At 39.4% G+C, this 15,497-nt stretch overlaps 1 protein-coding gene across 1 annotated transcript in view; it reads right to left on the bottom strand.

Annotated features, from left to right (window-relative positions):
- The window catches only part of LOC142099983 (cytochrome P450 4B1-like), a 35,395-nt gene extending 26,633 nt beyond the window's left edge, over positions 1 to 8,762 (bottom strand). The window contains exons 1-6 of the mRNA XM_075183991.1: positions 8,565 to 8,762; positions 8,323 to 8,467; positions 4,266 to 4,310; positions 1,848 to 1,975; positions 1,457 to 1,581; positions 888 to 1,039 (exon numbers count right to left, since the gene is read on the bottom strand). Coding sequence (XP_075040092.1) covers positions 888 to 1,039; positions 1,457 to 1,581; positions 1,848 to 1,975; positions 4,266 to 4,310; positions 8,323 to 8,467; positions 8,565 to 8,762 — 793 coding nt within the window. The remainder of the gene's footprint in view (positions 1 to 887; positions 1,040 to 1,456; positions 1,582 to 1,847; positions 1,976 to 4,265; positions 4,311 to 8,322; positions 8,468 to 8,564) is intronic.
- Between the last annotated feature and the right edge of the window lie 6,735 nt (positions 8,763 to 15,497).

Raw genomic sequence — 15,497 nt, 5'->3', positions numbered from 1 at the left:
CGTTTTTGTTGGGTTTAGGTATACACATTTGTACACCTGACGCAAATTCTACTGTTATTGAGCATATTGATATGTCAGACTCAACATGAACTATTCTTTTTGCTTTTTGCATATATATTTTTTTCCAAGTACATTACTTTAAATTACTTTTTGATGGCAGCCTTCTGCCTCTCCATACGCCTGGGCGCACTTCTGGGCGCACTTCTAGGTTGCGATGGAGCCTCAGAGAGCACGGTAGGCACATACCTTGAAGTGTACTGAGCCGACCATACAGGTGTACTGGTGCATCAGGTACGCTTCATAAAAATCACCTCCATTGTATATTTATTTGTTATACACTAGCATGCTCCTCTCTCTTTCTCTCGCAGCAAAAATCACTATACGTGTGGACATGGAGGGCTAATAAAAGTTTGTTTTTGCAAACAAACTTTTACTGTGGTTGCTGTGAATCGCGTAACTAGGAACTATCATGGTGTATCAGCTGGTGAAGAGCTGTTGAAGGAACTTTGACCAGCTGCTACAGTGCCGGGAGCTGTTTGCTGTGCTGCTGCCTATATACTGCAGCAGGAATTAAGCCCATTTACAAACACTGCATATGTAACATTCCCCGCCCCATGCTGTAATAGGCTATAAATTGTGATGTCAGTTTAGGGGGCAGAGCCAAATGACACAATTCACCGAGTCCTGCCCCCACATGCCCCCCAGATCTCCCGGAGGCCAACTAGCCAAAGTTGGCAAGTATGAATTACATCAGTGCATGTAAGGCATTTTTAATATGAATAAATTTAAAATAGCTACAAGTTTGGATGCAGTGCCATCATTGAAGGGGTTATGGTACATAGATTACTTATAGATTGATTGTAAATTATGTTTAACAGCAAACTCACCTGTATGGTCATGTGCTATGGTCACTGCTCTCCGGAAATTGGTTCCTTGCGGACTCAGGTAGTACAAAAAGTCACTATGATGCATAAAGTTACGGAACCTCTGGTCTACCGAGTACAAGATATCATATATAGCTTTAATATAGGCATTTTCACTGCAAAAAAAGGCAAGATGGAAGGTGTAACAGCTGATAGACTGCATATCACTCCGCTGAACAATACTACATGTTATGCATCATAAAGCATCACTTTACTTTTCAAATGTGGAGTATGCAGTATATTTGTTTGTAATATGTATAGAATACACAAATATGTTCCCAGAGATGGCGCTAAGGTTTATCATTTTGAAATGAACATGAGAGAAAGTTAACCCTACTTTGTGCCACTGAGATCATATATGTGTATAAATAAATGGGCCATGTTTCACGCAAGTCAATGACTTGATGGCTCTGCTGGAGCATAAAGTATAATTGTATGTGTGTGTACATATGTGTCTATCAGTGTATAGTCCCACAAATTCTGTTAATCTGAATGAATTAGGATTGCAAATTAAGCACATTGACAACGATTACCTTTTCGTCTGGCAGTTGCTATCGTAACTGAAGGCGCATTTCATGATGGTGTCTAGTGCCATGAGGCTGATATCATTGGAAACCTCTATTGGTTTTTTATCTGGGATGAGCCGTTCCCATTTGTCCTGAAACATGATAACAGGTTAATTAAAGGGGTAGTCCACTTTTACACAACTGCCCTAGTTAGGTAGCTTTTACCCCTCCCCAAACATAACCTGTCAATGGGATTCCCCCCATTTTGACACCCACATAAACCTGTAGAGAGCTTCCGGTACATCTGCATGGGAAGCAGTGTCCGTGTTAGTAGCTGCTTAGTTACCCCCTGTCTGGGACTCTGCTTCCCACAGCTTCACACTAATATTATGTGAAAATTGTAGAAACAAGCCTTTACCAGCATGGTTTTCGTGCAGTCACCCATTATCGCCAAATACGGTTTTAGGACATCATAGTGAAAGGCAGGAGTCAGCAATCGCCGGCGATGGAACCACCTTTTGCCAGAGGTGACCAATAATCCATCACCTAATGTAATTTACATAAATATTATAGTAAGAACAAATAAGTTAATAAGAATGCAAAACCAGTTTTCATATTGATATTTGTGCTTATGAAATCACCATATTTATTCTACGGAACAATGCGCCCTGCCGCAATGGACAAAATGTCATTGTCCGCAATGTCAGTGATGAAGGGACAGTGACACTAAGGGAGTAATTTATGAATGCAGTGCAAATACAGCTTTGGATCCGCCGTATGCCTCAATTTGCATCCTGCATAGGTTTGTCAAGATCCCTGCAGAACTGGATGGGGTGATGGAGTTTATTATTATTTATTGATTGCTGAGTGAGATAATAAGGTGGAGAAAAAATCCAAACACTTGAAAAATTCCCATTAAAAATATGACCCACCACCAGAATACAGCCGGTCAATGCAAAATAATAATAGTAAGGATCACCAGAGCTCCACTGGTTGGCCAATCACAAGCTATTTCCCACACTGGCCACTTGTGAACGAAGACCTTGAGCTAGATTTACTAAACTGCAGGTTTGGAAGTGGAGATTTTGCAAATAGCAACCAATCAGATTCTAGTTATCATTATTTAGTACATTCTACAAAATGACAGCTAGAATCTGATTGGTTGCTATAGGCAACATCTCCACTTCTTCAAACCAGCAGTTTCGTAAATATACCCCTAGAGTCTTAGTTGAAATGCTAGGTGCATTATCCAAGTGTGCAGGTTCAAAATTAAGGTTGAGTGTGTTTCATAAATGACCTCCATATAGATTACATTTTTCATTTATCTTGTATTATTATTATTATTATTATTATTATTATTAATAACAATAATAATAATATTATTCAGTATCTATAAAGTGCCAGCAGTGTACAATTTCTAAGAGAAACACATACATTACATTAGAAAAACAATCAGATACAAAAGGATGAAGAGGTCTCTCCATCTTATAGTTTACACTCAATAGGGTAAAAGTGGAACAAGTGATGACTGGTAAGTGTGACATTGATGGTCTTAGCAGAGTCAGGGTAAGTTTCTCTGAAAAGATACATTTTCAGTGACCACCTTTAGATTGTCAAACTGGGAAATTAATATAGCGTGGGAGAGAATTACAGAGAAAAAGAGCAGCTCTAGAAAATTCCTTATCTTAAAATTTACTATAACATTTCAGACCATTCTATTCCAGTCAGATGGCCCAAAATCAGGAGGCACGGATCCCAGAGTAAAGAAAACTAAAAATATAACCTGTGACCCACAAAAAAAGAGAACATTATCTCTTCTCCTTTGTGTAACTGGATCAGCGGATAACACAGTACAAAGTACAAATGAGACACAAGTGTAACTAGAGGGCACTTTTCCTATGTTTGTGGGAGTGGTAGCTTTAGAAAAATTATAAAGAAAACTGGGCTACAAAATGTGAGGATTCTGGATCAATATAACATTTGGCACGTGTTTAATTACATATGTAAACAATATGGCTAACATTTAGGGACATCATCATTTCTCAGATTCATTCACTAGAAGCCCTCTGGACGTTATAGTTTGCTAGAGTAATTATCATTTTGAACAAGTCGAACATATGCAAGGAGTGTGAGAAGTGTCATTTAATGACCTTTCATTTCATCATGTTTCAGCTTCAGCTTTTTAAATAAAAAATTGTAAATGAAAACTGATGTGCTGAAGAAACTTCCCTGCAGCACAGTGCACTGAATAGTTTTAAGAAGAAATTTATAGGCATTGACCTTCTGCAGGATGAAATTCATTGTTTGTCAAGAGGGCACTGCTAAAATACAAATTCTACATTCTGCAGAATGAAGCTCATCGTTGTCCAATAGAAGGTTCTGCAATACAATGTATGGTGTAGGGTGAAAGAGTAATATGTGAGTATCAGCAGCAATCAGCACCCTCTGTCTGACTGTGAATTAATTTATAAAACGCCAAGTCATCTGCAAAACATGATGCGGTGAAGTCACACTTGCCTGATGCTGACAAATGATTATAACTCTTTAAAGCACAATGCAATGTTTTGTATAACATAAACAAACAAGGTAAGAATTAAGGAAGACAATTAGAAGACGTGCTCTATCCATGACATCTAGGGCATTTTGTAGAATTGTACATCACGCACAGCAAGCAATTCAGCATGTGCAAATGTCACAGTGCTCCTGCAATTGTCAATTCTGTGTCACTATTAGAATATACTTATTTATAGAATTGGTTGGATATTTGATTTATATTATCCTCTTAGTTATATGCCTATTTGAAAGATCTAATAATGGAATTTACTTTATTACATACCAACCCAAGGTACTATAAATCTATAGGCTACATCATCCTTAGGATCTGAAAAGATGCAAGAGAGAAGGCAAGGTTATTTTCTAATAAATACAATTTAGAGAATGTAAAACTCTGTCTCAATCTGCATACCATTGTACGTACCAAACATGGATGAACAAAAAAAAGCAAGTGAATATTTAACAGCCTATTGAGACAGGAATCTATATTAGTAATCAATTCCCTACAGCAGAAAACTATATCTACTACACATTGTAAGTATAAAGGCTGAATATATAAAATATACACAGTAACAACTATCAATTAAGATAATGGATGATGTCAGGATGAGAGCATAAATATGATAGGATGAAATAGAATATTAAATGTCAGGGCCCAAACTAAAATATTGCATTGCTACATAGTAGTGAACATGATTTTCCCCTCAGATAAATGTTCGTTTCCTTTTTAAAACATTTGGTTATTTAGCTCAGTAGGAGGTAATTAGGATGAGCAGACCCTTTTTGAGGAGACCAGCTTAAGATATGCAGATCCTAGACATCATTGTTTTGATCATGTATTCCACTTCCTAATTGACTTCCTTTCAATAGGTACAGGGCCGGATTAAGACACTGTAGGCCCCTGGGCTAGGGGTACTATGAGGCCCATTTGTTAAGCGACGTATACCCAATCCGATATTACTGGGGCCCCCCCAGTAATATCGGATTGGGCATACGTCGCTTGACAAATGTTTATGTTAATGTACCTACTCTGTATTTTCAAAAAAGCAAAAAAGAACACGCCCTCTCCTCCTCCTCAAAATGACACATGTCCCCCCCCTTCCCCAAAAATGTATCACCTCCGGAGGCTCCGTTCCACCTTTTTACCCCGATAGGTAGACAAGATTGGAACCGATTGAGAGGGGAGAGGGGAGGGGGAAGGGGTATAAGGATGCTGCATCAAATCCTATGGGGTTGTCTCAGTTCCCCACAGAAGGGATAAATAAAATATATTTGGTTGCTGGGAAAGGGCACAGGAGGGAATGGGATCAGATGGGGTTGGGAGTGATATATATAAATCACTCCCAACCCCATCTGCCCATATAGCCCAGCTGCCCAAAGCCCCTGGGCTATAGCCCATAAACCTCTGCGGTTAATCCGGCCCTGAATAGGTATTGTAAACACAAAATAACCACTAGGTATAAATTAGAGACCCATATGCCTAGGTGAGAATCTTGGAGACCCAGGTGAAACTTGAAGGTTCTTTATGCAGGTATATAGAAATATGAACTTTAAAGGAAATGCCTTCATATTTCATATTTTGGAAAAAACCTTTGTGCCACTCAATACTGGCGGGCAAAAACCACAACGGGTTGTGAATTATACTTACTAGCGGTAACAGGGATCAGCTATAATCACTTGTCTTTTGGAAAGGGATGTCAGATTGATATAATTCCATCATGTTTGGTATTTAAATGTGCGGGAGATTAGGACTGGTTTATTGAAGGGGGAGTTATGTCTCTGGGATATGTTTGTGGAGAGTTACCAAAGGTCTAAACTTTTGAAATATTTGTGAGCAAACTATAATGATACCCAGGGGACATTCCGACTGCCCCATTTCATTTTGCTTAAAAAAACCTGTGTTGTGAAGGGGAAAATTGTCAGTCTTTTGGAATATCAATCATTCATTGATAAGCTGTCCATCTTCAAGCAAATTTCCCTTGGCTCAGAATATAACACTTCAATGTAAATTATACTCTGAATTGAATCCCTTTGTTTAAACTGTTTTGCTTGTGTATGTTATGTCAATTGTTTATTAATTGTTTTTTTATTAACCTATAAGCATTGTACTTTTAGTATATTAAATCTAAAAATGTAATAGTTCATGTCCTTATTGCTCTAAACGAATTAATTGCCTGTGTGGAAGATATAAGATTGCTTGATATTAAATAGAGAGTAGCTAGTGGGGCTTATCCCTGACAGATGAAATCAGATATAAGCCAGTAGCATAAAAAGTATCAAATCACATTTTATAATAAACTGTTATAGCCAATTTCATTCAAAAGTAGAATGTAGTTATTGTGTAATAAAAACAATGTACTGTATGAAGTATATTGTCTGTGTGACTCCATAGGAGACAGTTGGTGCTGTATTTACAGCATCAGTAAATGGTAGAAACAGCCTAACTAACACAGGAACAGAGACTGTAGACAAAATACTTGTGGATGTGAAAAGAACGGACGTCCCTACTAATGAAAGCTTACAATGTACTGGATTAAAAAGATTTTGGTCCTGAGTCATTAAGAAAAATAAGCAAAAAAAGGAGTAAATGTGTTCCGGAACAAACCATGTTACAATCCAAGGGTTGCAAATTAGTTTATTATTTGGCACATGAGTTAAATGGGTCGGGTACGGTATAAAGAAGCTGATTACACTGACACCACTTACCACGACATATGTATTATTATTATTATTATTATTCATTTTTATTTATAGGGCGCCACAAAGTATCCGTAGCGCCGTACAAGGACAAACAATGGCACAGTACAAGGTGAAACAGCACAGTACAAGTAACAGTAAGCACTATAACTCTGGGGGCTCAGGCACAGCATGAAAGAGAGGGAGGGAGGGGAAAAGTGAGTACAGGCAGGTAACTATGGCCCAAGAGGGTGGGCACGGATGACAGGTTGAGAGTCACTGAGGGGAGTGGAGAGAAGCGAGAGGAGACAGAGGGCAGAGGGACTGAGAGGAGGTGAGCTGAGTAGCTGGAGAGCGCAGTTAAAAGTGATGGAAACAGAAGGTAGGAGAGCCCTGCTCAAAGGAGCGAACAATCTAAAGGGAGGGGAAGACAGACAGACACATGGATGAGACGGAGAGACGGGAGAAACGGAGACGGAGTGGAGGAAAGGGGAGAAGGGAAGAAGGGATGAGAAAGAGAGGTAGCCGACCGGTGGGAGTTTAGGCATGAGACTGGAAGGCTTTAAGGAAAAGGTGGGTTTTTAATGTTCGTTTGAAAGAGGACAGATTAGGGGAAGACATTAGGGGAAGATGTACACTGAAGCTGCTTGACCGACAAGAATCGATGACGACTGGTGTTGGTCGCGACTTTATGCTTTGCTCTCCTTAATGACTCATGCCTTTTATGTTCATTTTTTGCTACTTTAATAACCATCTGTTTTTTTCCCCAGTAAATATGCTGGAGAGTAGTGGGGTGTGGTGCAATTACTAATTAGGATGTATTCAGACCTACCTAATACTCGGGAGTCTCTCGGACATTCCGAGAGAGTGGACAAGTATGATTCTAAGGAACATTACCAACGTACCGACAGCCGGGACTTTTGTCCCAACTGCCAAAATTGTTAGGAGGTGTGTCTGCTCACTGCTGCTGTGCATCCTAAAGTGATGGTGAGCAGGTGCAGCGCACAACTTCCACTAGGGCACATGTCTTTTTTAATTTTTTTAGGAGAGGTGTTGGGGAGTTAAGGGTTCTGATGTGCTAGACGCATTGAATGTACCAATCAGAGCTGGCAAATGCGCCCCCACCCACTATCGGAGACACACCCTCTGCTTACTCAGCAAGCAATATTATTATTATATAATATTATTATAATGCAGACCTGTACATAATAAATAATTCTTACAGGACATTATAACAATTACATGATTTTTATCATCTACACAAACATGAGATAATATGAGTAAGAAGGCTGGTCAAACAGTTTACTACTTAAAAGATATGTAGGAAACTTGGGTTTCAAGAAAGTAATCAACAGCAATATAAAGATTACGGCTATGTCCTTGAATTTTTATTCCCTTATGAATGACAAAGGCTTTTTCTTCTCATGCTGTTTCTGCTGTTGTGGAAGATGAGACAATTCATTTGACCGCATCTGTTTCTACATTACATAAAGAAAACATACACAGGCATTTCTGAACTTTTTTTTTTTTTTTTTCAAGTGAACGGAGAAACATTTTAGAAGTGTTTTATGAGTTTGTCTGAGACACCAAACTCTGAATCTTCAGACTGCAAACAATAAACATACATCTGGACATAGCCTAAGGGGTTCAATCAAATCTCTTACCGTGCCTGACAAGAATAGCCTTTGCATAATCAGGGTGTGTGATTAGAAGTGCTGCAAAGAATTTTCCGAGCCACATGGACATGCCATACTTATAAGTCTGAGCCCATTCTACAAAGATCTCCATATTCTTTCCAGCCTTCAGGAACTATAAGCAATAAAAACATTGTCCAGGATCAGCGGCGAGGCATAGATAATGTAATGCTATAGGATAGACATGTGATAGACTAAACGGAACCTCTTACCTCAAGGGCATTGCCATACAGCCAGTGACACTTAGGACCTGGGAAATCTTTCAACGCTTTCTCCAGTACTTTCCAATTCAGATACAACTTGAAGCCTTTAAACAGCAAAGTCAGGAGAAAGAGCCAGGCAGCCCAGCGACAGATCTCAGGGACACTCAGGGAGTTGAAAGGAACACGCAGTAGATCAGACAAAACCATGATGAGGACAATGTACACTTACTGTAAACAGAGACACAGTTAGAGCTGGTGCAAGTTGGCTGTCAGGAGAGGAGTGGGAAGAAATTAGTGGGATGGGAATAGCCAATTCTATAAGTGCTAATGGAGGAGGATCTGCAGGGAGGGAGGGAAGGGGAGGGGGGGCAGGAGAACTTGCAGAAGGGAATCTTTGTATTATTCACTTGCTCATACAGTGCCATGAGGTTAGTACGATTGAGGCGAAACTTTTGTACTACCTCCACATCAGCCAAAGACTCCAGATTCAAACGCACTGGAAATGCACGTGGAGTGCGGGTATTTCGCAGGCTCCGCGGAACAGATGGCAACTGCTGTTCATCCTCCTCCTCCTGGCGCCTTTGTGCCTCCATCAGATAAAAAGCTGCAAACATACACTGGCAAGAATGCACCACATTACCCGCATTCTCCAACAAACCCACACCTGAAATATAATGAGGGGCCCTTTTTTTAAGCATCATAATTAACTGCTGGCCAATAGACTGTGATTGACTGTGATTTCTTCATCCAGAAAAAACATTTTTCACATTTGGGGCTAGATTTACTAAGCTGCGGGTTTGAAAAAGTGGGGATGTTGCCTATAGCAACCAATCAGATTCTATATTTCATTTATTTAGTACATTCTACAAAATGAAAGCTAGAATCTGATTGGTTGCTATAGGAAATAGCCCCACTTTTTCAAACCCGCAGCTTAGTAAATCTAGCCCTTGGATTGCATTAGCATAAAATTCAGGGTTAACTATGTAATGAAACATTGTGCATCCTAATTTCTTTGAGGCACCAGTATTATAGTGGATTTGTTGAAAGGAAAAAACAAATAGAAATGGAATGCTGAAATGAGAATTTACTATGCAATCATAAAGGGTGAAAACAAAAATAAAAAAAAATTAACAGTACCCTGAAATTACATGACACTTTGGCCATTTTCTATACACAGTCCTAATGGAGCAATCATTGGACATGAAATAGGCCTTTCTCTTATGTTCTGATTGCTCACAAGCAGCTCTTTCTTTTTGGTCTTTTGAATGGCGGTTTTCCGGCGGATTTATAAATCCCCTAATAGTAAATCCGGCTGTTTGTATTTGGAACATTGTTGAAACCGTCATGGCGCTTTCTAAAGAGGCGGCTTTGAAAAAATAATTTCTGGCCATTTGGACAGCGGGTTTAGCGTTAGTAAATCCGGCGATGGGTAATCCGCTGGCAAACCCGCCGAAAGTCGACGGGTTTACAAACACGCCTGTTAGTAAATCTAGCCCTCAGTCTTAGAGGGTTTGGTTCTGCTTTTTGTAACATAATACAGTATTTTTACTTAAATCCCCAAATTTACTTTTAGTTAGATGTAGTAGGATCAGCCAATTTTATCATGGTTCAGATAGACTGGAGACGACAAAGGGTTACGAAGTTATGCTTTCCCCTCATTTGGATTTGCAATACGTAAAAACAATCTCAGTTTTGCTGGATAAAGCAAAATGTCACGATAACAAATAAGAAAGGAAACTTAGTTACCTGTCCCCGCGGGTTGGATTCCAATGCCTGGTTTTAGGTGGATCCAGAGAATGGAGTGGTGATGGTCCAGAGTGGAGTTGGGATGAGTTTCAGAAGTGTAGTTCCTGATGAACACCAGATAATACAGATAGGGAGAAAATAAAGAGAATTAGACTTTACGGATAAAGAGAAACAGTTCAGACATCCAATCAGGTTGGCAGACTATTTAGTATTATGGAGAAAGCGAGGTTCCAAAGGGTTAAGCACTAGTGAGTCCAATAGTTCAGAGCCAAGTCGGTACACAGTGTGACATAAGTCAGTAAGCAGGGTTCCATGGGCTTAAACAGTAGCAAGTCCATAAAGTCCAAAAGTAAGTGAATGCACAGAAGAATATAACAATACACAGGCAGGATAGTAACACAATTACCAAGCAATGTTTGCATGACAGTGGGTCCCTTATATAGTCCCTGTAGCTGCATCTTGATGACATCAACAGGAAAGTTTCAGAGTTACTTGGAAGTTCTGCTCATGTGCAGAACCACTGTCAAGGGTTGCCAAGCAACGCAGGAAGCCACACGCAACTTCCGATGGGAAGCCTGAGCATGACAGGTGAAGACAGGTGAAGGCAAAAGGGTGGTAGTGGAGGGCAAGCCGCGAGAAGAGGCTTGCCCTGTTGGGTAAGGTGCGGTTTTGTCCGGAGCGGTGACACAAAGCAAAGCGATTGTTTTATTGTGCAGCATGCGACAAACTTCTAAAGATTCTTTGCCTTTCTGCGATACTAAAACTGAGAAATCTTGAAAGATGTACATTTTTTGTCCATTAGTAGAGTGTTGAGGTGCTCTACAGTAGGCTAGTAGAGATATTCCTTGGCTCTATAGTCCAAGAGCTATAACAGGGCAGGGCCTATTATTGCTACCAGTTCTATCTGTTCCTATTCTGTTACCTCATTCAATGTGCTGGATTTCTATATCATCAAGTATTTCTAATGTTCTGGGAATAGATTTAGATAAATATTCAAATAAGTGAGTTCCCTTATCAGGTTTAGGGAGTCCTATGAATTTTAAATTATTTCTACGGTGGAAGTTTTCAAGGTCATCAACCTGTTCCATCAATGAGCGAACATCCATTGTGTGATTATCCACCATGCTTTGTATTGTGTGTTTTTTAATAATATAATTTCAGTCAGGCTAAAATCACCAGAGTTTTGCATGTAAAACTTGCAACCAATCAAAAATGAGTATTGGTTTGCAAATGGCGATTTTCAGCTAAACACGGGCAAGTTTGCGAAACACGAGAGAGTTTGGAAGGGCAGCAAATCGCCGGAGATGAACAGCAATTTTGAAAATCAAACTAAAATCGCTACTTAATACATTTGGTGACTTGGGGACTCAAATTGCAGGTTATCTCTCATGATTTGCAGTGATTTTAAATCGATGAAAAAAATCAGACCTTGATACATTTACCCCTTATAGTGTGTAGGTTTTTAAATAAAACTGTATGTGTTAAGCCCTATAGTGACGCTCAGTTGCCCCTTTGTGTACTGCTGGGGAAACTTTTGCACAGGGACGGTGCCACCATTTGGCAGCTTTACTCAGCTGCCTAGGGCACCGGGCTGTGGGGGTGGCACAGTGGCTGGGTACCCATACTAACACTGTATCTGAATGAGACATTGTTTGTCATGTGCAAGCTTATTTCTACATATATAAATCTGCAAATATGTGTTTGTGAATTAATTCCTAGAAATAGTGTGACATGGCTCAGAGGAGCTGTCTAAATCAATGTGTTTGATTATGTTAAACTCCCCAGAGGGTGCTGGTAGATAAGAGCCCAGATCCATTGTAGCACCATGTATCATTTATAGCAGGTCGCAAAAGAGAAAGTCTTTGAAAATATCTCTTTCTAGACAGTGAAATCTAACACACCTCTAGGAAACCTCAGACATGACAGGAGTCATAAAACCCTAATTTGCATTCACACATATCTTTTACTTCTGACATCACAGGAAGAGGGGTAGTGGGCCCTGCAGCTTGGTTATAAAACGGCACTGTGACTCTAAGGATTTGCTCACTTTTCAGAGTCAATCTAATACTGAAGAATGTCCAAATTTCTGCTTCTCCCGGCACCAGAAATTTGATTATATGTGAGTTATCAATTCTGTGTTTCATCCATTTATTTAATAGGAAACCGTTACATTTGTATGTCATTTTATTAACGGTTATATCTTAAGAATTGTGGATGTGGACGGAGGCAATTTAAGTCTGAAAGCCACGGGATTGATCTTCTTGAGACTAGTAAATGGTCCAATGAACCTGGGTCCTAGTTTCCTACAAGACTGTTTGAGCATGATGTTCCGGGCGGAGAGCTAAACTTTATCATCGATAAGCTCTACGATGACAATCCGACAAGGACTTGGATCTGAAGGAGGTCTGAAGCAAAGCAGAGTGGACTTTCTTCTAGATAACTCTGAGCCATGAAGCAGTAGCAGAAGCTCCGGAAACACCAGGAGATGTTATAGAGGAGAAAGAATTTGCCCTGGGATGGAAACCAAGGTTGGAGAAAAACGGAGATATGCGGGTTGAGGAATGACAAGAATTGTTATAGGTAAATTCAACCCACGGAAGTAAAGAGGACAAATTATCATGAAAATTTGGATATATACAAGTGAACGAACTGTTCCAGGGACTGATTAGTTCTCTCTGTCTGGCCGATGGATTGTGTATGGTAAGCGGATGATAGGCTATCCTTCATTCCCAGCAGGCTGCAGAAAGATCTCCAAAAGTGGGCGACAAATTGGGAACCACAGGCAGGGACGATGTCCTCAGGTAGACAGTGTAACTGAAAAATATGTTGAATGAACAACAATTCCAGTGTTCGTGCATCACGTAGTTTAGGTAATGGTACAAAATGGGCCATCTTACTGAAGTGATCCACGACCATCCATATGGTATTGTGACCAGATGACCATGGTAGATCAACAATTAAATCCATTGAATGGTGTGTCCATGATTTAGCTGGAGTAGAACAGGATATCAACTGACCCAAAGGGCAGCTTTCTTGAGGATTTGCTTCTGGCACATTCTTCACAGCAAAGGATATAACTTTGAACATCAGAAGACAGGGTGGGCCACCAAACCCAACATGAGAGGATTTTGATGGTCTTAGATATCCCTGGATGCCCAGCAGATTTTTTTTTCATGGCATTCAGCAAGTAACGATTTTCTAAGATGAAATGGAATGAACAGCCTGTTGGCAGGAGTTTCAGCAAGGGAAATTCTTTGAAGTTGACAAAGCGTAGTTCCAAGGTCTTGGGTCAAACCAACATGAATCAAGGAGGACAGAATGATGGGCCGAGGATCCGGAGGCGGAGCATGACAGGACATGAAACTCCGAGAGAGTGCATTGGTCTTGAGGTTCTTAAAGCCTGTTCGAAAGGTAATTAAGAACTTGAAACGAGTAAAAAAGAGGGCTGCCCTTCTTGCCGTGATGCGGCGGTAACAGCTGAACGTTCTGACCGTTTCCCTAACAACGGCCGGGATAAAAACCTTAAGCGTCTCCATGACGACTGGGATGCCGTGATCGGCACAGCGAGTAACACATGCATCCGTTCAGAAAACTACATCTCGCAGAGTGCTTTTTTAATCGGAAGTGGATGAATTGAAGTTATTTTACGTGTGTGTATTATTATAATCAAGCATTAAAAGTCTAAAAGCGTTATAATGTGTGGTGACAGTTATTAATCTGATTGTTTTCAAAAATGCGATCTCATGTGTCCCATAATTGATCATTTATCCAATTGTCTATAAAGCCACCAGTTTGTTCTAAAACATGAGATGTTGCATATATGCAAAAAACAAATAAAGTGTATTGTGCGCTATTGTTACATTATGCAACAACGGAATTTCATTCATTATACTTTAGCCTACAGCACTTGCTATCCCCAGGTAATCGCCTATCCAAATACTAACCCACCCCAATCCTGCTTAGCTTCCAAGATCAGACATGTGCAATATGTTATGTTTTTTAAGAACATATATATGATGAATGTTACTGCAGAGATAATTGTATTAAAAAGACGAAATGTGTAATAAAATGGAAAAGATTATGTTTATTCTTTAATCAGAAGAACCTGTGTAAGTTACAGAGTGATTGGTGTATAGAAGATTCATGTTCGGACGTAAGTCCCTTTGTATGCCACATCTTGTGTGAAATAGCTAAAAAAAACAACAACTTTTTTTCTCAAAACACATTTTTATTAATGCTTATAGTTTTATGAGTTGTTCATTTAATTTATAGAATAATGTTTTTTGCATGTGTTCCGATGAGACTTTATATTGGACATATGCAACTTATATTTTTTATTGTACTAAAATGTAGTAATAAACATTCAATTATTATGAAAACATCCTACTTGTCCTTTGGATTGTTCCTTTTTCAGTTTATGGTGGAGTATTCTATTTGATTGCTTAATCACAATTGGGGTTATATGGTCAATTAGTAGACATGTTCTCTCTTACAATGAACAAGTATAATCGTTATCAGCTGAAGGGCTATGTATCGCCTGCAAAAAGATATTGCAGTCATTTTGTGAGCTGAACTAATATCCGTAAGAGTGCAGCCTATCAGTTCGCCAGGAAATGTGACATCACAGAGAGTTGTGAGTGAGGCTTTTCGGTTGGTTGTAGCAGGGAATCACACTGGGTAATATTCTCCAAAATGTTGATTGTGGAAAACAACGTTAAAAAATTACATTTCTTACAGAAAAAAGTTAATGTTAAATATATTTTTCACTCCAGGAAATATATTTTTTTCTGTTAAATTAAACTAGAATGAAAAGAAAATACAGCTTTAAAGTGACATTTGGAGAAGGGCCTCAGCTAGTTAGTGCCATTGAGTAATCTGAGTTCTCTGACCGCATTCGAAGAGATCGTTGGAAATATGGATCCAGTGCCATATGAGTTATTGGTTGAGTTATTGGTCCAATATTTTGTTTATAATGTTGATGTTTTTTGAATTATGCCCACTTCAAAGTAAAAATGTAAGTTTGATATTCATGTTGGTTTTATAGCAGTTTTTTATAGCAATATACAGAGGAAAACACAAATTAAGTATATTCTGCCAGTTTGCAGTACTTTTCGCCAACAGAAATGAGAATATCCTCCTAAAGCAGCAATATAGCTTAATGTTGGTGAAAGCACAGATTATGCATTTACTGTATCA

The sequence above is a fragment of the Mixophyes fleayi genome, chromosome 8 (assembly GCF_038048845.1).
Source record: "Mixophyes fleayi isolate aMixFle1 chromosome 8, aMixFle1.hap1, whole genome shotgun sequence".
Lineage (NCBI taxonomy): Eukaryota > Metazoa > Chordata > Amphibia > Anura > Limnodynastidae > Mixophyes > Mixophyes fleayi.
Note: the sequence above shows the minus strand (reverse complement) of the source record. Positions and strands in the feature narration are given on the sequence as shown.